This window comes from Syngnathus scovelli, chromosome 21 (assembly GCF_024217435.2).
Source record: "Syngnathus scovelli strain Florida chromosome 21, RoL_Ssco_1.2, whole genome shotgun sequence".
In the NCBI taxonomy this organism is placed as follows: Eukaryota; Metazoa; Chordata; class Actinopteri; order Syngnathiformes; family Syngnathidae; genus Syngnathus; species Syngnathus scovelli.
In genome coordinates this window covers 3,886,166-3,909,581 of record NC_090867.1, presented here as the reverse complement: position 1 = coordinate 3,909,581, position 23,416 = coordinate 3,886,166, and the positions used below count along the sequence as shown (strand labels likewise).

The 23,416-nt window shown below is 47.2% G+C and overlaps 1 protein-coding gene across 33 annotated transcripts in view; it reads right to left on the bottom strand.

Annotated features, from left to right (window-relative positions):
• Window positions 1–23,416, bottom strand: part of tcf7l2 (transcription factor 7 like 2) — a 69,098-nt gene that overhangs the window by 13,742 nt on the left and 31,940 nt on the right. For 8 of the 33 annotated variants that reach the window (XM_049758880.2, XM_049758854.2, XM_049758856.2 and 5 more), the window contains 8 exons: window positions 7,725–7,857; window positions 6,163–6,265; window positions 5,009–5,095; window positions 2,333–2,473; window positions 2,099–2,261; window positions 1,917–2,024; window positions 1,267–1,330; window positions 565–615 (listed from right to left, as the gene is read on the bottom strand). In XM_049758880.2, coding sequence (XP_049614837.1) covers window positions 565–615; window positions 1,267–1,330; window positions 1,917–2,024; window positions 2,099–2,261; window positions 2,333–2,473; window positions 5,009–5,095; window positions 6,163–6,265; window positions 7,725–7,857 — 850 coding nt within the window. Of the gene's footprint in view, window positions 1–564; window positions 616–1,266; window positions 1,331–1,916; window positions 2,025–2,098; window positions 2,262–2,332; window positions 2,474–5,008; window positions 5,096–6,162; window positions 6,266–7,724; window positions 7,858–11,885; window positions 12,016–23,416 lie in introns of those variants that run through there. The other 25 variants (XM_049758859.2, XM_049758858.2, XM_049758877.2 and 22 more) reach the window with 10 other exon arrangements.

The window sequence follows — 23,416 nt, the reverse complement described above, 5'->3', positions numbered from 1 at the left end:
GCGGCAGCTAGCTGTTAGCCCTCGCCGAGGTTGAGCATCTAGAAGCCGGAAGGGAACGCGACTGGTCCGATACTTTTGCTCAGCCGCTTGGCGTTATGGGCACAAATCAGGAAACCCAATTTTTTATTTACAGCTGGCCATTGTTTTATATATCTATTTTTTTTAAATGTTTGTTTTCTTCTTATACATAAATAAATGTTTGGGTTTTTTTTTTGCTGATTTAACATAATTTCAAACTAGATCTTGCGTCCCATGCCTGGTCGCTGGCCTTCGTTAGTGGCCTGAAATAATCTCACGTGAGGATGCGAGCCTACAGCCGAGGCACAAGGGGGAGTGTTTGGTCCATTAAGGAGGTTTACCCTGGCCGGCATCAAACCCACAAACACGGTAACAACGACCTCGGCGTACAACAACATCATGTTGTTTTTTTTTCTTTCTTTAGCATTTCAATAAAAGGCAGCGGGGGAAAAAAAAGAAAACATCGGCGGACGGATCAAGATCAATTAAAAAGGAAGAAAAAAAAAACAAGTTAGTATATTTAAGAGTCAAAAATGACATTAGCACCTGTAATCGGAGGGAGTGAAAGGCAAGGGTTTGGAAAATATTCTCTGTGTTCTGCAACAAAAACAAGAACAGATAGAGAGGCCTTCAAGAGGAGATCACCGTCACCCAAAAAACAAAATATTGGAAGAAAAATAAAGTAAACATGATGGCAAGAAAATATGTGGATTATGAAAGATGGAGCAGTCACAGGATGAGGAAACCTCCTTAATTTTGGTTTCGATTGTGATCAAAAGCAAGCGAGGGGGCAGCCCAGTTAGTGCGCGCACACACACTCACACACTCGCTGAAGCGTATTTGCAAGTGTTAGAAAAACACTTCATTCCATCAACTCACTCTACACATATAGCACAATGCTAACGGGCAAAAAGGGAGGGAGTGGGGGGCGATTACGGGACGGGGGTCTTAAGGGTGTGGGTTCATGCATATTCAGCTGTTATTAGCAAGGGAGGACTACAGTGAAGGGGGAGGGAGGGGAGGGGAGGGGGGAGTGTTACTGTACAGACAACGCTGCTACCATTTAAATATTGCATCGCATGGCTATGATGAAAAAAAAAAAGCAGCACAAACACACACACACACACACACACACGCACATTCGAGCACGCACAACAAAACTAGCTTGACTTTTATCTAGCGGGCGTCACATGCGGCTGACACATGACGGGCCCGCTCTAATATGGGAGATAATTGCCGCTCGCTTACCGTTGCTCTCCGCTTGCTGCTTTTCCCTTTTTCTCTTCTTCCTTTTCCCCTGTTGGTTAGCCGCCAAGAAAATAGAAAGAGGGGCAAAAAAGGGAGACAGACATAGACAGGAACCTTAGTTATTATATTGCAGGACGCCCCAAAACATGAACAACTCGTCTTTGTGTTTATTTATTTATTCATGGCTTCTTTTTTGCCCTGCGGTCGGTGGGAGCCTGACGAGAATTGTGTTTTGGTGCGGCGCCGCTCGCTAACTCGGCCTTATTTTCCTCAATTTGTCTTGATGGGCTCCCGAAAGCGGACTCAAATGACCAATCGTCGGCCGGGCCGGATTTACGCGGCGCTAAAAACAAGCACGTGAGGGCTGGCGTCAACACCAAAGTAAACAATCAGATATAAATAATAGAAAGCGGGAAAGACCACACTTGGACTTGAGAAAAAAAAAAAAAAAAAAAGATTTACTTCGGAGAAGAGAGTAAAAGAGCAACAACCTTGCGTAATGAGGCCCATGTGACTGATTCTTTTGTTACAGAGTATGCTAACTAACACTCGCACAAAATGTTGGCGCTCTGTTTTCAGCACCACCTTCCAATTTTCGCCACGTCCTGCAAATTGACACTCCGTTCCGACTTGTAAACTTAAAAACTTACATAGTTGTCTCGGGCCGACCAGCCGGGGTAGAGCTGCATGTGGAGCTGTCGTTCTTTCCTGGCCAGCTCGTAGTACTTGGCCTGCTCCTCCCTGGAGAGCGCGTGCCACTGCAAGAGGTGGCCATGAGAGGTGAGCGGGACGCGCTTCCGGACCCTGCGGCATCTCCGGCGAGGCATCTCACCCTCCGACCCAGAATCTGGTTGATGGCGGCGCTCTCCTTCAGCGTGCACTCGGCTACCACCTTGGCCCGCATCTCCTTCATGTAGAGCATGAAGGCGTTGAGCGGCTTCTTTATGTGCACCTGCTTTTTCTTCTCTTCTTCCTTTTTTGCATCCGACTGTTTCCTGCAGACAAACAGGTTGGGAAACTACCAAGGGGAAGGAAAAGTCCACGCTGGTGCCGGCCAGGTACTTACGAACTGTTGAGGGAGCTGATGTCGCTGTGTGAGGATTCCTGCTTGACGTTGGGCGTGACGATGGCCGGGTGCGGGATGCCGGTGGTGTGCAAACCGTGATGGGGGGGCACCATGTGTGGAGGGAACCTAGAGGACAGAAGACTGTGTAAATCGGTCAGAATGGACGCGGCTGAAATGGGGCCGTGGCTCACATGTAAAAACAATAACAACTGCAAATGCGCTCAAGTATCCATCATGCAACTTGAGAAACTTGGATTGTGTGGAGAGAAATTTTTTTCGCAGATGAGAAGAGTTGAAAGGCGCGACGACCATTTAGCTGTTGAGCGTGCATTTACTGCAGCTCGAGTTGGCCGGGCCGGCCCATCAAAGCGGATCAATTGCGGCGCTGAGCGTCAACGCGGCTCATCGGCGGTCATTTGGTCTTCTCCGTCAATTTGTGAAAGCGGGCCGTTCCCGCAGGAATGGGCACACATTGACCCATCCATCCGCATTGTTGACAGTGTTCACCGTGGGACCAAACATCCAAGAGCGAGGAATGAAGAAGGAGGGCAAAAAAGAAAGATTTTTCCCTCTTTCTTTTTTTTTCTTTTTCCCTGCGTGCGTGTGTGCGCTCATTATCTCGCCGTGTCTGGCTGCATGGCTCGGAGCCAGAATATAATGATGAGGATAAACTCGCCAGGAACAACTAGTTTCTGTTGGAGGCCATCTCAGGGGAGAGCGAGGGCGCCACCCCCCCTCTCCCCATCTCTCGCTCTCAAACACACACACACACACACGCACGCACACACACACACGCACGCACACACACACGCACGCACGCACACACACACACACACACACACACACACGCACACACACACACACACACCCTTCAAACTCTTTTGCCTTCTCTTGCCTTCATCCCTGACACGTTGGTGTTTGTGCCATGTCATGTGCTGATGGGGAGCTCGGCGGGGCGGGCGGGCGTTTGTGCGTTGCCCATCATTAGGGGCTGCTGCCGCCGCCACCGCCGCTTCCTCCCTCCCCTTTGCCTCTCTGTGCACTTGTTAAAATTTCCTCTGTTCCAAATCTATTTTTTTCCCTTCTTCTGCTCTTCCTGTCCCCTCGCCACCTCCGCGCTGCCTGCCGCCCCTCCCCAGTGGGCCCAGGTTATGGTTAAAACATGACGGCCGTCCCTTTGAAGAGCAGGGGGCATCGTCATCGCCGTCGTCAGGGAAAGCGGCGGCTCGGACCAATTTAATCAAGACAGAAAAGGAACGGTGAGAACGGCTGCTCCGCCCCGACCCCGGGTCCCTACGTCTCAATCGGAAAGGTGTGTCGGGGTGGGCGCGGCATCGCAAAGCTGTGCCGCTTAATTGCCCACGTGAAGCGCAACCCCCCCTGCGCCTGTTTAATGTGTAATGATGCGGCCGAGAAGGAGCGGGATTCGGCGGGCTGGAGGTGGGGGCGTATCAAAGGGCGGCCCACCTGACACAGGCGCAATACAGCACACAATACAGGTAGCCCGAACCTTATCATTATCCAAAATCATCTTATCCCACCTCGTGATGCATTTTTAACAGGAGGTGCAAGGTGCTAGCAGGTACCAGATCCATTTTCTGTCCGCTAATTTGGGGTCGGGTGTAAAGAGGACGACAGACATTTCCTTTCTATGCTGATGATGAGCGAGTGTTGGCCTCCTGCCCCCTTCAATCCTCGGCGTTGGCGTATCACGGCGACAGGCTCTCCGCGCTTCGCTTTTTAGCCCGAGCTATACATTTTGTCAGCCTAAGAGCAAAAGTGATTTGGATGTGTTCAAGCCTTCTCTGGAGACCTCACAAGCCCCGGCGCCCCGCCTCCTCCTTCCCTCCTTCTATTGGGTAATTAAATTAGGGGTTTCATGACAGGGCATTAGCTCGGTACACACACCCTGCAGCCGGCAGATTCAATTAGCCACCCTGGAAAGAGGACGATGACAATGTGGAGAGCAAATTATCAGTCACTTTAAAGGCCCAGTTGGGACGCCGACGCCACTGCCAGATGTCGGGACCTCTGCTCCAGCGAGGGCAATCTGGAGAGGCCTTTTCCATAACGTTGGGCTTGGGCACGTTATTGAGAACAATTTAAGGGCTTGGGAACAGATGAGCTGGATTGAAAAGTCACCCCCCCCCAGACACCATCCAGCAACGTCGCAGAGGTTGAAATGCAACGTCTAGAGGAGCTGCTTTTGTAATTAAACTCCAGCTAGTCCTGGAGGACTGCTGCAAAATGGCCGACAATGGTTTGCAAGTGTTGTCGTAGAGTGTTTTCCGCACAATGTCAAGTTTCTCAAGGCACAATATGACGGCAAAACCACCAAAACAGTAAAAACACACATGCAAAATGCTTACAAGTACACACAAAATGAGCATAAATGTTGGTAGACGCCAAACTGGGCCCCGTCCCTTTTTTTTACCCCCCCAAAGCGCCGCGGTGTTTGTTTACGTCTGGCAATTACGCGGCCCGGCTGGTTTAGCACCAGCCTGACGTGCGGCGGGGGCTAAATGTTCTTCGGGGGCCTCATTAAGGGGCGGGGAGATAAATAGAATTAATATTTGAGCACCCTTGCTGGAGATTTGGCCTTTTGAATAGGGGGAGGCATCCTTAAGGGAGACGAGTTTGCGCGCGAGTTAGCGGCAAGGCGAGGGCTCGACTCACCTTGACATGGATGCGTTGACAGTGAGCGCAGTCGGGTAGGGGTGTCTAAAGCCCCCTGTCGTGATTGGATAAACAGGTTGACCTTGCCTGGGAAGAAAAAGAAGAAAGGTAAGGAAACAAGGTTGACAGACGAGGGAGGAGAAGCTAGCGAGCCCCCTTAAGTCGGCTTCTTCTCTTCTCATTTGATCGGGGACAAAAATCCGAGCGGCGGATCAAAGGCGGGGTGGGAATAAACTCCCGAGCATTTTGAACGCCGCAAATCTTGATGGTGGCGGCTAATTAAATTTTATAACCCTGCGCTCGCTGCGCCCCTCCCTGAGCTGGAACGAGGTGTTTTGTTGTGATAATTAAAGACGAAGTGCGGCTCCCTTTAATGGAGCCGTCACGCTAATTGAGCCCTACACATCCAAAAGACAAACAATAATGAATGTAAATTTATACTGAAAATAAAGTGCAGCAAATCAAAGGGCGGTGTGGCGGTGCTCGGGGGCCCTTTCCCGCTATTTAGACAGCGGCGAGAAAACATTAAATTAACAGAGCTTAATTTGTAGCCTTTTGTCATATTAACAAGTGTTGACAAGAGTTACCCAGGGAGAGTCCCGTGCGGGATGGCGGGTAAAAGGCAGGCAATCGCCGTTCATTTACTCTAATTTGACCCTGCAGAGACATGCAAAGTAGTGTGCGCTCTTTAAAAAAAAAGAATCTGTGGGATTCAAACAGTTTGGAGATCAGGCAAAAAAAAAATGAATAATTGCACATGTGACTAAAGAACTAGGTTGACCTGAGGGGAGTAGTTTCATTTGGTGCTTTGCCGCCATCTTGTGGCATCAATAGGCAATTCTAAATCTTTCATTGTCAGCATCAATTATTCACAAATTTTTTTGCCCGGCTTCGTCTTTTCAAAGCACATTTTCCATAATGTGTGCCTTCGAGGTTTGTTTATACACAATTCCGAAGGTGGACTTTTCCTAACTTTTTGCACAACTCGTGAAAGAACAAAGTAAAAAGAGCATGTCTGTGTGTGTGTGTGTGTGTGTGTGTGTGTGTGTGTGTGTGTGTGTGTGTGTGTGTGTGCGTGTGTGTGCGTGTGTGTGCGTGTATATATATATATATATATACATATATATATATAAAAAAAAAAAGGATTCGCTTACTGTGGTACTAACCATCCTAGGGGATGGGGAATCTGGCCGACGGTGCCAGGTGACAGAGGGTAATAAGGAGAAATATCTGGAGGATGTGGAGGCCTTGGAATTCCTGCACAAAAAAGAAGATGACATGACAAGAGGTGGACAAGATGGAGAATCAAATCTTTTGTCACAATCTCAGATGTTGCGCACATCACAGGCGGAGGAAGAGGAGGAGGAGAAAGCCTTGTTGCAGGTGTGTACACGCCGCAAAAACAAAAACGGGAAAAAAAAAGGAAAGAAAAAAAAAATCACACTTTCTGATCAAAGGCCTCACCAGGCGACAGCGACGCAATGTGCTTGGAGGAGGCGGAGAGGAGAGAGAGGTGAAGAAGAAGTGCAAGAGGAGGAGGAAGAAGGGAATGATAAAATAAAACACCGACACCATCCTTGTCACATTTGTCACGCCAATTCTGGAGATGAATGATGTAAAATGACGGATGTTTAGAAGTTAACAAAACTCAACAATATCATTACGCCGTTTGCATGTGATCACAGGGAGCTGGGCTCCTCATTCCCTGTCAGCCACATCATTCTGCGTGCGCGACAAAAGCTAGCGGAAATACGCAGCTGTTAAACATTGTTAGCCGAGCGATTTAGGCTAATTGGTGACTAGCGCAATCGCTGTTTGGTGTCACCAACGGTGAAAAAGGTACAGCCGCCTTTGGGGAGCCAGTTCCTTTGATTTAGCGACATCAATCAAATGCTACGGATGGTGTAGTAGTAAGAGTGTGCCTTGTGACTGTATGGAGATGAATAACAATAAGGTGGATCAAAGTAGCTCATATTAGCATTGGATTAAGTTGAGATAGTGTGCCAATGCTAGCTTGCAATCTTTATTCTGACTTAACGTCATATGCGAGGTGGATTAGCGTCGCTAAGGTTAGTTCATTATTTATTCGAATAGCTCATTAGCTTTGGCTGTAGCGAAAGTCGTAGCAGGTAAGGCTCATTAGCTAGCGTGACATTTTCTGCAGGTTTCTCCATCCTGCCGACATCACATCACGACCGGAGTGACCGTGTCTTACTTCTCTCGCATTTTGGAGCGTTATTCCGCTAAAAGCCACACAAGCAGCCCGCCAGACCGAATACGCCTCGTTAATTAATTAAACACTGAGTCCCGATTAGGCTGCCCCATTAGGCACTGCATTAAACAGCAGCTGGTGCATTATTTCCCCCCCTCGTAAGGGCCGTTGTAATAAGGCAAACATGATTACCGAAGTGGGAACAAATGAAATACTAGATAATAGAACAAAATGGTTCACCGTGAAGAGGCAGGTAGGCCATCAATAAAACAAGGCAACAGGTCTAGCTCCGATGCAGGCCTAAAGATGATTAATGTGAAAAAACTGGGCGACCCACGGGGGATTGAGTTGTATACATAATCACAGAATCGGCCGTAGAGTCAAACTAAGCCTCGGGTTTCTGGACCAGAGTCTTCACATACGAAAGCAGTCTTTGTTTCAAGTCTTGCAAGTGAAGTTCAAAAAGTATCTGGTGCTTACGTGATCCAGAGCTGCCACACTTGCCTGTTTTGGGGTCCACGTCTGTCTGTAGGTGTGGTGGTGGGTTCCCGGGTGTGAAGTGCTCATTGCTGTAGGTGATCAGCGGTGTGAGAGGGTGCACGTGGTGAGGGTGCTGAACCACTGGAACCTTATTCGACTGCAGAAGAGAAAAACAAGAAAGAAAATAGGCCAAGGGTTAATAATTGTAGAAACGTAAAATCAGAGCATATCGTTTTCCGAGTGTCCGGGAGGCGCCAAACCGCCGGGCCTCAGTGAAAACACTGCGGTTTGTAATTAAAAACACTTCTGCGGTGTCATCCTGGAATTCAGCGAGAGTCTATGAGGCCCTGGGGGGTTGCCACTTCTCATTTGGGGCCTGATGCGTGATGAGGCACTTTTAACCGCAGCGGCAGCGCAAGTAATCGATCTTGCGCAAAATCAAGACAGCTCATGTAAATCCAGAGTCATTAGCGGCTTCGGTCAACGTGCCACTGTTCTCTCTTCGTCTTCCTCGCTTGGGCCCGATTCTCCATTCTGCCACTAAAAGGGTTAGTAGCTGAAAATCCATTTCTGCATTTTTGCCAAATTACTTGGAGCTATGTAATCTTCTCTTTGTGCTCCTAAGTGGCGCAGTCCACCCTCTCCCTTCTTTTTTTTTCAATTACCCAAAGATTACAGTGGAGCTGCCACGGGGCCCCCTAAATTACGGGCCTGGGACCGTACCCCCGGCCACCAGATAACCAGATTAGAGCACCGCTGTAGATTAGCCTGGTGGCTTTCACCCCTTCACCCACACATCCTTATCCTGCCCTCAGCAGCCAAAGAAGCAGCACTAATCAGGCTTATCATAACATGGATGATATGTTCAAGAGGGGCTGGGAGGAGAGGCAACGCAAAGGGGTGGATCTGCTTGAGTGCGTTGTCTGTAAGCACTCACACAACCTCATTAGTGACTTAAATATATGCCTAAAAAAATCCACTGTGGCAGATGTAGGTTTAATGGGACAAGGGGGCATCCGAGTCCACGTATCAATCTGGATTTGGTCTACCCCAATGTTTTGGGAGAACGCGACGAATATTTGGACTCGGGTATGTGCCATTTCTTCCCGGATCTTTTCTATATAGTTTGGAGAATTGTGGAAGGTGGCCGGGGAGGTGGGTGGTGGGATCGGGAAGGGGGGGAGGGGACATTCCCTATTGCCATGGTCCCAATGAAAGATTAATGAACCCCCTGCAGAACTCCAGGGAGGCAAGCGAGACTCCTGGGACTCATTCACATCCCGGAGCTGAAAAGGCTGTGGAGGAGCGGGGCTGTGCAGAGCAGGGAGGGCTTGGTGGGATGGGATGGGGGGGCATATGTGCCTGCGTGTCGAGTTGGAGGCACGGGGGTGCGAGCTGCAATGGGATTTGTTAGAAACACAAACCGAGGCGCTCGTGATCTGATCCGCACATCCAGAATAGACAGATGATGGGGAGGAAAAAAACAAGATGATGACAGCTGCCGCATGCAGATGACGAGTTGTGTCGCTCTTTCCCAAGTCTCCCCCCCCCTCACCTCCTAACCTCCTCCTTCACGAATCCCTGCTCCTCAATCGGGTAATGATGTGAAAGAATGTTGTCGATTCTTCATGTGCGTTGTGAAAAGCTTTACTGGCCATTTGGAGTAAGTCTTTTGTCCACACGCCTTGGCTATTCAGAGCACAGTTCAAAACGCCCCAGTCCTAACTTAAAAAGAGGGAAGGAAAGGGCCAGAGTGCGGCGGATTTACATCAGAAACCGCCTTTCGGTATTTCTCTACAGTACGCAAAATCTTCTGCCACCAAAATGACGGATTCCTACCAAGCTCCCATGCTGTCTGAATTACAAACTGCAAGACCAGGTCTGAGAATCAGAATTCCTGGGCCGTGGGACAGAGAGAGAAGACCTCAAAACCAGAATTTGAGATATCCTCCAGTCTTGTTTGATGTGTGGCGAGTTAAACACTCGGTCTCCTCCAATGAGAGGATCCGCTAGGGTTCCTGATCCCGTCGAGGCAAGATCCCGGCAGGAACGAGGCCCCGCACCTGCTCTGAAACCTCGCACTCGACTTGGGGGGAAGCTTCTATCGCACAACAGACAAGAAAGTGCAGAGAGACAAAAGCGAGCGACGTGGGAGGCTTCTCCACAAGGGCCAGGCTAAGAAGAAAGAACGTTTCCTGGCCCGACACCCCCGCTGACTCGCATCCTTCGTCACTAGAGCAACCAAAAATAGCAGCAGACAATAAAGACGGCCGAGCTTTTCAAGACTCCAAAACACATTCACAAGACCCTGCAAAACAACTGGCGTCAATGAACTGCACACAGACTTCCTCGATTGTCCGCAATACTCAGGGCGCCGCTTGCCGACTAAGGCGGCATACTCGAGTCTAGGCGTGGGATTTGCCACCTCCGCTTAGGCTACTGATATTACCGGCGCTTCTATTTCTTCATCGTTTTACTCCTACTTCCTACTCTGGGGCTTATATTAGGTCTTAGTGACTTTTCCTAGCACGTCTATACTTTTTGGCGCCCGACCCTTCAGGGACCAGTCCACCGAGAATGATCATGGTAGTAAGACATATGGGAATTGCGTAGGAATGCGAAATGTCAGCATATTCCTGAGGACCTATAAGCAAAGGATGGTCCGCCACAAGTCCCAACACTAATCTACATTTGGAAAGAGCAGTCAGCAACTGTAAAAAGAGCCCCCGGGAGGCAGTCAAATCAATGTGATGCTTCAAGTCAGACCTCAGGGCGGAAGGGAGAGTAGGGGGCCGGGCAAGAGCTAGCCCAGAGGCTCAGAAAGTGACAGCAGGACAGAAGCAGACAAAGGCAGCGGGGCGGCGAGGTGAAGGCCGGACAGGAAAAAGCTGTTGACCCCGCGTTTCCGCCTAAATGTGAAGGTGCTGACCTTACGGGCCCCCGGAGGGCCCGTCCTACGCTAGAGTGCCGCCGCCTTTCTTCTGCTTTGTGTCATAATATGATGAGTTGTCACAACAGTTCGCCGGCCGCTAATGAGCTGCAAGTGGCCGGGCCAGGGAGGAGGTTGACGGATGACAGTGGCATGATGGATTGGGGTCCTCTTGGGCCCTGCGCATTCCAGAGGTGGCTGGCCGACTTGACACCACGCACAAAAACTCAAGCGCATCATAAGGAGCTTAATCACTCCAGTAAGTCCAATATCATAAATATGTCAGCCCGCGGTTATTTGACTTTTTGGTGGGGCAAGGGGGTTGAATGCCCCTTTGAGGCTTGAGAGCAAATCCTCAGATTCAGGCAGACAATCTAAAAGGAATACTTAAAAGATTAGCGGCGATGGAATATGAAATGCCGAGACAAACTAAAGGCTTATCAGAGGTTGGATCTGCCGGCGCTGATTAGCCCTCACAAATCATATTCTTGGTCCAGCCCAGGATTGATCCGGAAGTGTTGATCTGATTTTTACGAGAGGGGATACATCTCCCAGGGCAAAAAAAAAAAAAGGGGGAGGGGGGGGCACCCCAAGATGTTTTATCAAACTTAATTATTCACTTTACAGTCGTGACACGCTGACTTGCTTGATCAGAGTGCGGAAGAAAAATATTATGTGGGCCAGAGCCTTTGCTCCCCCGTCCTCGCGCTGCCGCTCAGGTCGCTCGTCGACGCTCATTTCCCCGCTTGCCGCGTCTTTGATAGTCGGCACATCAAATGGAATGGCAGAGAGGACACGTTGTGATGTGTCACATAAATAAAGTGGCGCGCTTAAATACCAAGTGCTATTTGGTGGAGGTGTTGACAAATTGACGCTCGGGCGCACACATGCGTTCAAGCCGCCCCCCCCACACACACAACCCACTACACTTTTCAACATAAACAGCCTCTTGAGCTCTCGTACCCGAGTTAAACGGGCGGTATTGTGTCAAAAGCACCTTTTGAAATGCAATCAGCCTTGCCGAAATTCACTTGAAGGTCTGGCAATCAAGATTTGGAATGGGATGCACACAAAAGAATACGCTAGGCTGTCAAGCTTTTTCCTTCCCGACGATAAGACAGCATTTTGATTAAATACGTTTTTTTCAAGTAAATAAACAAACGGATGATGACGACTTTTTAAAAGGTATGACACTTGTCATGTTTACGTCTCACCCTCCTTGCCTTAATGGGGAAAACGTGGTGCGGCCTACTCACCCAAGTGCTCAGATTGAGATGCCAGCCGCCCACCCTCTGGAGGAGTCCTGGGCCAAGGACTCCGGTCTCCTCCGACACAGCCGGAGGTCTGTCTCGCGGGTACATGACCGACCCCCCAGCCCTCCCCACCCTGCTATTCCCGCCCTCCCTCGCCCGGTGAGCAGAAGCTCCCTTTTGCCGTGCCGCTAAGCCGCTTCTTGCCTCGCCGCCTTCCCGCGCTGAGTGAAGTGTGTGGGTGAACTTGTGTTCATTGTGGCACTCTCTCTTTACACTCGCCCGTGGCTGACCATTGTTCCCCAAGGGTGTTAGTCATTTGAGCAGCTCTCCGGCAGGCTGCGGGGCCTACTACTGCCTAATCCCGCCTCATCCATTACGCACTTTCCTCGCGCAAACTTGCAGCAGCGTGATAAGTGGAGGCGGAGGGGGAAATGACCTCGGGCAGCAAAAGTATATTTGATGTCAAATAAAAATAAAACTGCTCTAAGTTTGTGCCTGTCTGTGTGTTGGGGGTGGAGAGGCGGAGTTATTTTTGTATGCGTCATTTTTGGCCTTTTAAAAAAAAATCCCAAAAAGGTTTTATGAACATCTTTGAATTGGCAGGGCCACATCAAATGTCCGAGCAGGCCATTTTAGGCCTACGAGTTGCACATTTTCACCCCAAAAAAGGCTTCATCCATGACCCAACACGTTCTAAACTCTCTCCATCACTTTTACCAAATTAGTGACAGCAACTATCTCATTAAATTACAATAAATAAATAAAACCAAAGCATATCGCCGCCACTGCAGATACTATAATTATAAATGTATTGAAACAATTCTAAAATGTCTTGCAAAAAAAAATTAAAAATCTATTTTGGTTAAAAATGTTATTTTTGATGGCCTTAAATTCCAACTATGAGCTTTAAGGAGCTAACATGGCAACCCCCTAACAACGAGAACCGCATCAAATTAAATATTTATAGCATACATGATTTAAACGTGTGCACTGTTCCTCTAAAAGAATATTCATGGATTCAACCAAGCTAAATAAAAGTTGAACAATTCCAACAAATTGATTCATTGCGAGGAGGAGAAATTCATCCAAGCGTAATTTCTACATCTTCCGAACTTTTCCAAATATGTCAATTGAAATGTAAATTCTGCCGAGCATTCGGATGGCAGGCCGCGCTGCGGCGAGTCCCGTCCTGAGGCCCAACAGGCAAAACAAAGCAGAGGGAATGTCCCGCACAATAGCGCGGGGTGGCGGCGGGCAGGCAGGCGGGCGGGGGCGAGCTCCCCGGCTTGACAAGTAAAAGAGCCCCCCGACGAGGCAGCAGCTAATTGCACGCCCTCCCCGTCCGATCGGCCCGTCGCGCTCCCCCCTTTTGTCCCACGTGGACTTTCTTCACTAAACTCAAAGTGATGGACAGCTCAAAAAAAACAAAAAACAACAACTGAGAAATAGTTTCTACAGCGCTAAAAGTACAATTAAAGAATAATGAAAGCAGGGATCACAATTCAATTTAAATTATAAATAAATGAAATAGTTTTTTAGTAACAAGTGATTGATTGTATATAAAAAAGAAGTGCATTAAAACTTTTTTCTTTTCAAAATTATTTTGAATAATAAAAGTTCAATTTAGACCTTTCTCTTATTTGTTGTAGGTTAATATTCATCATAGTCGCGTACAAAACACACAGTGGCAAACTACAAAAGATAAACGAGAGACGTGGGACAAATGATCCAAATTCCAGGAAAGACTAATTAATCATTTCCTAAATAAATACAATGAAAGTTGTGATTGATTTGCGAGCGCAAGCAAAATCCCCGCCAATGTTTACGGGGACATCTTGAACTAATTCATGCCTGTCAGCCCGTCAGGACAAAGCAATCAAACGCTGCCTTTCATTCATCCAAATTGTCAGCCTGTCATTTAACAACATAAGTGTTCGAAATGACCCAAAGCCAGCCCGGCCGGACACAAATCAAACTAAATCCTCCGTGGTATTCAAAAGGCATGCAGGAGTGAAGCAGCGTTTGCGCATTCCAAACATGGAAAATGTAAAAAGTCTTACCATTTAAAAGAGCCCGATTTGGGATGCTGCTCGCTTCCTGGTTAAAACGCGCATGCCGCCACTCGCGCTCGTGCACTCACTCCAAGCAGACTCCCACCGCCATGTCAGCCTCTAATCCACTGGGGGGCAGCACCTCGTCTGCGGCGGCCCCCCTTGCTCACGCCTCGCTCGATGGGTTGAGCCGATAAGACGCCGGCCGACCAGCCGCCACGGCCGCCGAGCCGGCCCTTCGGGGTCGAGCCGATGCCGGCCGGACCCGACGCGGCGCTCCGTCACGCCGTCCGCCCGGGCCGGGACTCCCTCGTTCTCCCCCTCGCGCGTCTTCATATCCAGCGCCCACCCCCTCCCGCCAACGGCCCTTTTGTGTCCTCGTCTGCCGTCTTTGATGAATTGAAAAGAAAAAGAAGAGAGGCTTTCACTCACCGGCTCGGCGGACATAAGGCGAGTGGAGTGGTGCGTCTTTTTAGGAGTTGCCCTAACTTGGCTAAACTCGAGCAGCGGGGCGTCATGTCAGTAATCCCCCCACCCCACCCGGCAGAAAGGAGAAGAGGGAAAAAAAAAAAACCCCAAAAACTAGCCACGCTCCATTCAATGCCGGTCACACCGCGTTAGACGCAAAATCGAAGGGCGGAAAAAGCATTCCGGAGATTTTTTGCAGGGGGAAAAGTGTTAAAAAGAGCAAGCGTGCTGCTTCCGAGTCTGCGTCCGACTCGTCGTCAACGAGCACAAAAACGCCGCCGATGTCTAAAAGCCGGGAAAAAGTGGGCAAAGTGGAGGCGGAGGGCCGAGTGGTGCCAGCGCGAGGAGGAAGCTCGCTCTTAAAGCCGCGCATGATCCGAGCAGCCGCGGCGCCGCGGCGCCGCGGCGCCGCTCACCACCGCTGTGAGGCTTTCAACCGACGCAGATAAAAAATGACTATTGATCTTCAAATGCTGATAATTGAAAAGATCAAAAAGATGCAAGAAAAAGAAAGGGGACGAAAAATCAAGAATGCGCTGTCGACTTACCATGTTGGGCGTCCTCTCCTTTTTCTTGCCAGTTTTGTGGAGGGTTTTTGCCTTTTCAAAATGAAAAACAAAAAAAAAAAAGTATTTTGCGCCGAAGGAAGGAAGGCGTCAAATGTTTTCCGGCCTGCTCTCTTGATCGTATTACTTCCGCGGCCCCGCTTTCCAATGCGTCTGAACTTTTTGCCTTTTCTCTTTTATTTTGTTTGCGCTACCTTGCCTTTTCCCCCTTCCTTTTTTCCCCTCTCCTTCTTCTTCTTCTCCGCTTTAAGACTTTAAAAGCCGCCGCCGCCGCCGCAACGCGCCGCTCGCTCGCTCCCTCGCTAAAGCAGCACAAATTATCTCGCCACCTTGCGCAGCGCTCTGATGCTTTTGGCCGCCAACTTTGCGAGGCCCTTTTACGACGGCATCAAAATTAGCATTGTCAAAGCGCTTAATGAATATTAATATTGTATTTGTCATTGGAGCTGGCCCATTGCTGAACTCCGAGTCATCCATCAGGGACAAGATTAAGCACACAATTATTTCTGACTGACAGGGACCAAATCTGGAAGATTTTTTTTTTCCTCTTCCTTCACATCGCACCCCCCCCCCCCCTGACAATTTAAAGAAAATGACACATCGTCTTTAAGGTGCCTCCCACGAGACCGGGCCAAATTAATACACTTTTAATGAAGCAAGATTCCACACTTACTTGAGGGGGGGTTGGAAAAGAAAAAAAAAAGGGGGGGGAGAAATAGACTTGAAATCATGTATTTGGTTGTTTTGATGAGCGAAATGCGATTTAGTCATCTTTCTTTTCTGTCTGTGCGGACAAGAATGGATTTTTGCCACGAGCGCTGCCTAAATTCATCATGAAAGATTTATTAAGAAAACGCCGGACCCCCGGCGTTGGCCGTCTCCCTCGGCGGAGCGCCGCTGGGCCGACCGCCGAGGACCACACAGGCGGCAGAAGAAGAGGGAGCAAAGAAGAAAAGGCAGCAAACGTGTCGCTTTGAAAAAGAATTCCAAGAAACCAAAAGAATTCCCAAATTATCTTGTGACTTGCCTCACATTTGTTTTCTACTTTCCTCCAAATTGTTTTCGCCGTTTTATTTTTTTTTAACATTATTTTGCCCATCCCTTTTTTTTTTCCTCAAACAATTTTATTCCTTTCCTAGCAATTTTGCATATTCTGACCTTCCGACAATTATTTTGTCCCCTTAGGCAAGTGCCGTTTTGCCTCAATTACTTTTTCAGGGCCACATAAATCTGTGTAAAACAAATCCGAAAGATGAATAATTACATTTGTTTTCAGAGACAAAAAGATCATTCAAAATTGTAAATATGAATTTCTGCCCTTTAGGTGGAATTACTTTTCCAACATTAGTAGTGCCTTTTCCAACAATTATTTTCTCACGAGACAAAATGTGTCTGTGTGCAACAAAAGCTCCCCCCCCCCAAAAAAAAAAAAAAAAATCCACACCAGCCAAATATTAATAATTGCCAAATTGTAAAAGAGAGTTTATGCTCTTTTTGCTGGCATCATTTTGTGCAGATGCGGGGCACAAACGGCAGCCGCCCCGAGAATGAGAGGTCGAGGCGGTGGCTCTCGCCGGACGCCAGCGAGGGGGCCGACCACCCCCGGGCTGGCCTAATACCATTAGCAACCCTTAGATGAACACATTAAATTGGCTTTTGTTCTCCAGGTGCAGATCCCGCACACAGATGGTGTTTCTTTTTTTTTTTTTCTTAAGTCGATGCCGAGCGCAGGGGAAAGTTGTGCCGAAAAAGCTGTCGAGCGTATTTATCGGTCTGCTTCATAGACACAAAGGCTGCATTCGGTTTTACATTTTATTGGAAGCCAATGTTTTAGCAAATTTGTGGGAAACAAAGCTGATTTTAAAAAATTACATTTTGTCAAAACCGTAAATTAGCCTACAAAAAATGATTCATTTTATGGGATTAGAAAATTGAAAATGTTTTCAATGAGTCAATTACATTAAGACTCATTTGAAATAATAAGTAATAATAAATATCGTAAATGCTAAAGTCATATCCATATGATCAATTTAGATTTCTCAAGACTTCTCAAACGTTGACATCAGTTTTGTTTTTTGCTCCTATAAAGGTTATCATTTTTCATGAAGGCTCCAAAAAAAGAACCTTTTAATTGGTGAGGAGATTAATCCCGCCGCCTAAAAAAAAAAAAAAAAAAAAGATGGAGTGGAGGGTGAGTGAGCGAGCTTTAGTGGCAAAGGGAGGGAGGGAGGCAGAGCGAGAGGCCCAGCGTGACCACATCGGCGCTGGTATCAAATTAACGCAGCGACTTTGAAACTTATTGATCTGCTATTAAGACACTGGTCAAGTTGATGAAGTGAGTGCTGTGGGTGACGCGGGCCGCTTCAAAGCGCAAAGCATAAAACAAGCCACGCTTTGATCACCGGAGCGGGGCCCTCTCACCACCCACCCCGTTCCGACCCGGATCAGGATCCGGCTCCCCCTGTGAGTCCCAAACCATTTTTTGGGCGCTCAGCAAATTTTTCCCCCAAAGGCAAACAAGGCCTCAAGCAAAAGCTTTCCAATTTTTTCGGTGGAATCCTACACAGCATATGGAATTGCGTGACAAAAAAAAAAAAAATAATAATAAAAAAAAGACGTCGCATTTTCGTTTTGGCCTGAGTGCTTTTTCGATCCAAATGGCAACGCGGCGACAATCGCCGTTAACATTCGGCGGCGATAAGAAGGCAGGATAGAGGATTCTTCACGGGAAATGCGGCGTGTAATAAGGCGCACAATGAGCCAGACAAAGCAAGAGTGCGAGGGAGATAGCGCCACTATTGTGTGCTCACTACACGCCCCCCCCCCCCCACTTGGCTTAAGGCACACAACATTAAATGCGGCGCGCTGCCAATCACAGCCGCACTTTCTTTTTCTTGCGATTGCCACTGGGTGGAGGTAGTAAGTTAATCTTTGCCGACCGCCGTCGACGTCAACATTAATTCCGGCGGGCTTGGGGAAGTCACGTTAGGGACTTTCGAAAAGGCCACTTTTAACAACAACAAAAATCAAACCGAAGACTGCAGCAATATTTGGACTCTAAATCACAAGTTGATGATAAATATTAAGCGCCACAAGAGGCGTGAGCGGGCTAAGCTTAATGAAGGGCCCTGAAAACAGATGACGGTTCAACATTTACTTATCTGCTCCCGCCTTTTGCCTCATTTTGTCAGGTGGCGGAATTAAGAGCGCGACGCGCCCGCCGTGTCGCGACAAGTCAGCAAAGCGACAAAACAGCCGTTTGCTGACAGTTGCCTTGACGTTGTGCAACCTACTTGTCTGTTTGATGGAGTTAGCGCGAGGTTTTGGGGGCGGGGGGGGGCATGTGATGAATCAAATGCATATTGCTGTAAACAGCTGGGGAAGAAAATGACAGCTTCACTTAATTATGGATATATGAATTTAAGCAGTGGAGGAAAAAATTGCAATTAAAAAAAAAAAGGGGGGAATAAAAGCTTGTTTCTTCCTTTCATCCCCACTGACAAAGACTTGATTCAGCCCCTCTGCGGATCAGGCACTGATGCAGATTGCCTACAGTCACATCCCAGCACTAACAACAACAACAACAACAAAAATTCTAATAAAAAATAGAGATGGAACAAAGCCAGCAGCACATACATCACTATGGCCCCCCCCACCCCACCCAGCCTGCTTCGCTACCACCTCAACTTGTAATACGACTGGCAAAACAATAAGAACATGTCATTTACATGCAGCGTTAAGATAGACTTTAAAGTAATTGAATGTGATGGAAAGGGGGGGTGCAATTTAAGGGGGGAAAAAACTCACCATGCAATTCCCCAAAATTGGGGTGTGCAAACTTTGACATATTGAAATATTTGAGGGGGAAATTGATTAATTCATACAAAAAAAATCAAATTTTAATTCCTGCTCATTCTTTTATTGTATTAGAAATTATTCAATTAAAACGAATTATATATTGAATCAAATAAATGCTAATGCTGTTAACTCACATCATTGATGGCAATTAATTAATCAGCAACCTATTTAATGAGGTAATTGAACTACAACACATTTGGATGAAGACATTGACGAAAAAAAATTAACCATTTTTAAATTGTATTATGATTAATATAATTACTATTTAATAAAGGTTAAAAATAAACAGCTCTAATTATTGAAATTTCGTAATTTGGAGTCGATATATTTCAAACACCCCCCCAAAAAAATATATCATTCTTTGTCCAGCCTGGGATAAGTGGTGGCATTAAAAAAAAACAATAAACAACTGCCTGAATATAAAAAGCAAGCTGTGCCAATTAGTGAGGCGAAACGGGCAGGCGAGCTGCTGCGGCTGTTGCTGCTTGTGCCGCTTGAGCTTCAGCCGCCGCCGCCACACTCCAAAGAGTTGGCGGGCCTCACGGCAAAGCTGTCGTGTCGGCGGGATTGATCAACAGGCCCGCCGTTTCCAATCAACGGCATCTTGTCATGAAGAAGCCAAAGCCGTGGCGTGGCCAGGCGACTCACCTGCCACCACCCAGAATTTTCTACTTTTTTACGCCATCCCACTCCTCCTCCCACTCCCGGGCGGTCGACCGCATCTCATCCCTGAAGGTGGGGAAAAATGTGCAGCCCCCTTTTTTTTTTTTTTTTTTTTTTTTTTTTACACACTATGCACGCGCAGCACAATCCAGATAAGGAAACACAAAGGCGACCAGAAACACACGATGGCGGTTGTGTAACGGCAAAACGTAGAGTCGCGGGAGAGGCGCCACAATTGAGTCTGAAGCTGCACAACACGCAAGATGGGTATCTACAACATCAAATATACATTGCAGTCAAAAGCAACACGTCAATCTACCACCATAAAGCCACATCACTTGCTCATAGGAAACTACGGCAACCCAAAAAAGACAAAACCAATTCTGCTCGTATCTCAAGTACGTTCTGGTAAATTTACGGCAACACAACGGACCCATAAAGGCCGCTTACGTTCCCGTTTTAACCGCCGTCATTTAACAATTTTAATTTGGAGAAAAAAAAAATGTTCATGAGCAAACAAGCGCTGTCGGCAACAACGTGGCAAAAGTCAAACAAAAGTTACAGCGAACTTGTGAGTGAGTTCAAGGTAGCGGCGAGGGCGATGGTGGAGGGGGGCTACTCGGTGTGCGTGTCACGTACAGTTAACCTTTTTATCGGGCACGCCTGTGGTCTCATCAGTCGATGAAATTCTTCGCCGGCGGCCGGTGGCGGCTTAACCGAGGGGACGCCGACCAATAGAAAAATATTTCATTGTGTTAGCATTTCAAATGGCGAATGGAGGGAGGGAGGGGAGGGCGAGAGAGTGGGGGGGGCAACTCTCCAACCGATCGTTGCCAGAGGAATTAATTGCCTATTCTGAGAATAATGTCCCTTATCCGCGATCCTCCAAGGGCTCAACGCAAGCAGAGGCTACTTTCTGTTTTTTTGAGTTTCAAAAAGAAAAGTGCCCGGAGGGGGTCGTGGCCCATTTAGGCTAGAAAAAAATGCAGTCAAGCGAAATAATCCAGATGTCAATCGCATCGATTTTAGTGTTACTAAATGAATATAAACGTAGCAAAAAGAATACTTTTTTTTTACTTTTTAAAGTTTTTGTTTTTTTAATTTGTAACGCGTTTGTGTTTGGCTCGCTGCCAGAGCTGACTAAATGGCGCAAGATGGTACGAGCTCGGTGGCACTTCTTTTATTCGGAAGGGATTTAAGGTTGGCCAAGCAGATGCGCTGACCCCGATTTATATCGCCGCATTTTCTTTTTTGTTGTTTTCCTAAGGTCAGCCTTTATGAAGCACTGCGGCTTTTCAAACTCAAAACAGCATTAAAAATCTGGATTGTTCCAAAGCTAAAACGAAAAAAAAACTCGAAGCCCCAATCGGGAAGAAAACATTGGGCTAAGGAGAAAAAGCAAACACTTTCTATTTGCGGGCGGGTGAAATTCTTTGTCCGACAGTGTCAATTTCACTCCTCGCCAGACGGACGAAGAAAATTTGCCACCCCCCTTTCCCCATTCCGCGTTGGTTGCAACCTCGGCCCGACGGAGTCAATCTTATTAACTTCCGCGCCGGTTCACACATGACATTTGCTTCAAATTTTCCCCAGCCGACATCAAAAACATCAATTAGCAGCTGGAAAATGGGAAAGCGCGAATGACGGACGCCGATAACGCCGGCTCATTTGAAGCGGGAGGCAAAATCTATTCTCCGGTTTTGAATGTGCTCATTACGATTGCCTGTTTTCAAAGAAGACCTCCAAATAGCAAAGAAATTAAATTTATCTCATCGAAATAGCCAAGAATTGTTTTTTACACCCCCTCCCCTTTTTTTTTAATCCCCCGTCTATCTGGCCGCCTCAGTGCGGTGACGCTTTGTGTCAAAGCTGCATTCTTCTTTTTTTTTTTTTAATATTATTATTTCTCATTAGAAGAGATCACAACTCCCCACAGCAGTTGAAACCCAACACCGTCGCCCTGCGCACGACCCGTCGAGATTATTTTTAAAGGCGCTTCAGAAAAAACTGATGCGCTAAAGTAGTCTAAATGTGGCGTTCGGAAACAAAGCGCTCACAACGATGAACGCCATTAACAAATTCGAAGGAATAGAATTAGATGTGCGTAATCTCACAAAGACATCTTCTGCTGTGTGTGTTTGGTAAACAAGCACAGCATTTGTTCAAATGATATCCACCAATTTATTCTCCTATACTAAAAATGTTTTTTCAACTGAAATCATTTTTATTGGAAATTAAATGTGTTGTATTTTACAATGTATACCTGCACCTTAAAACAATTTTTAAATATTTTACTCAATCGAAATAATAAATGAATCATTTCAAATTTTATAGTATATATATTCACTTTTAGATGCACTTTGATTTTGCAATTTACGTAGCAGAAATATTTGACTACTTTATCATTTCAAAGTACATAATCTAGAAAAAAGTAAAAAAATATATTTTTAAGGGTATACTAATAATATTCTGCATTTGTAAAAAGTCAAGATTTCAACTTCTTAACATTAAAGGAAAAAAATCCAATCGAAAGAACGTGAATAACAGCATTTATAAAAGAGTATAAAATGATTGTCTGTTGGCATTTGATTTGATTTAATCTTGTGTTTCACGGTGCCATTGATCGGCGGCCGCGCGTTTCATTAAAATGTGAAATCGGAAGCCTCCCGCCCGTCGCGGCTGACGACGGCGTAACTCAATAAAGCCGTCCGTCCGTCTTAAGTCCGAGGCTATTTTGGGCGTCCAAATGCGGCCATTGTCAGCGGCTTCCTTCTGCTTGAATTACATCTCCAAGGGGCCCGCACAAAAGCGACTTTAGGGAAGACGCCCGCGCTGCGTATCACGTTGCTCCGGCCCATTGATTCATCATCTGCGGACATTATTTAGATGCTTTTTATTTCCTCGGCCGTCTCGTCACTGGCGAAAAGTCGTCCGACGTCCAAACAAGCCGCGCGGGGGAGTATCTACTATCTGTCAAAAGAGCGGCCTTTTTCCCGGCATTAAGCGGCCCGATGCTGGGACGCGGTGCCGAGAATCAGCGGGATGAAAATATCGCTCTTTAGAATGGAGCCTAATCAGATTTCGGGCCACCGTTTGCCTCGGGGCTCAAGACGAGACAAAAGGCTCGCCAGCGATACACTCGCACGGACAAAAGGCCAAAGAAAACATTTTAACAAGCGCAAATGTTTTGCTCGCCTCCAATGGACCGTCGGCGTGACTCGGCTACGCAATTTGGGATAGTTTGCTTTTTGTGTTTGTTTTGGTTTTTAAATCGGTGATTCGAACGTGAGCCCGTGTAGCAGACTTAGCGGGCGAGCTTTAAGATGAGATCAACTCCAAAACGGCCAAATGGCACATTATTTGGATCGCAATTATTCAAAGGGGGGCGGGGGGGGAGTGTGTGAATAAACAAGAGCACCTCTCCGGGCTATTAAGCCATTACGGGACTAAATATCAAAATGAAAAAAAGAAATTGCGCAATTATGGCAGCGTCTCTCTCGGATTAGCACAAATAGACTTTCAATGAGAACGGCACAAATTGACAAGCTTAAAAAAAAAAAAAAGTTTTGGGGAGTCACAGATGTTGACGGATTTGCAGGTCCTTTTCTTCAAGGAGTCCTGATGATTTGGTCATATCCTAACTTTGCAAATGACTTTCGATAAATTTGCGCTTTCATGTGTGCCGAGATTTTTAATGAGCGGAGGTGAGGTTAATTGCTCCGACTGATGTTTTTTTTTTTTTTTTTTTTTTTGCCATGTCGAGTTTTATAAACAAACACTTGAGGCCAATTGGAGCTACTTGCCAAGAGAGAGCGGGATGCTCGAAGGTGATGACTGACGGGACGGGACGCTTTCGCTCATCATTAGGGACGACACGACGCGGATCCGACCTCGCCATCGAGCGCTAAAGCGGCGGCGACGCGCGGCT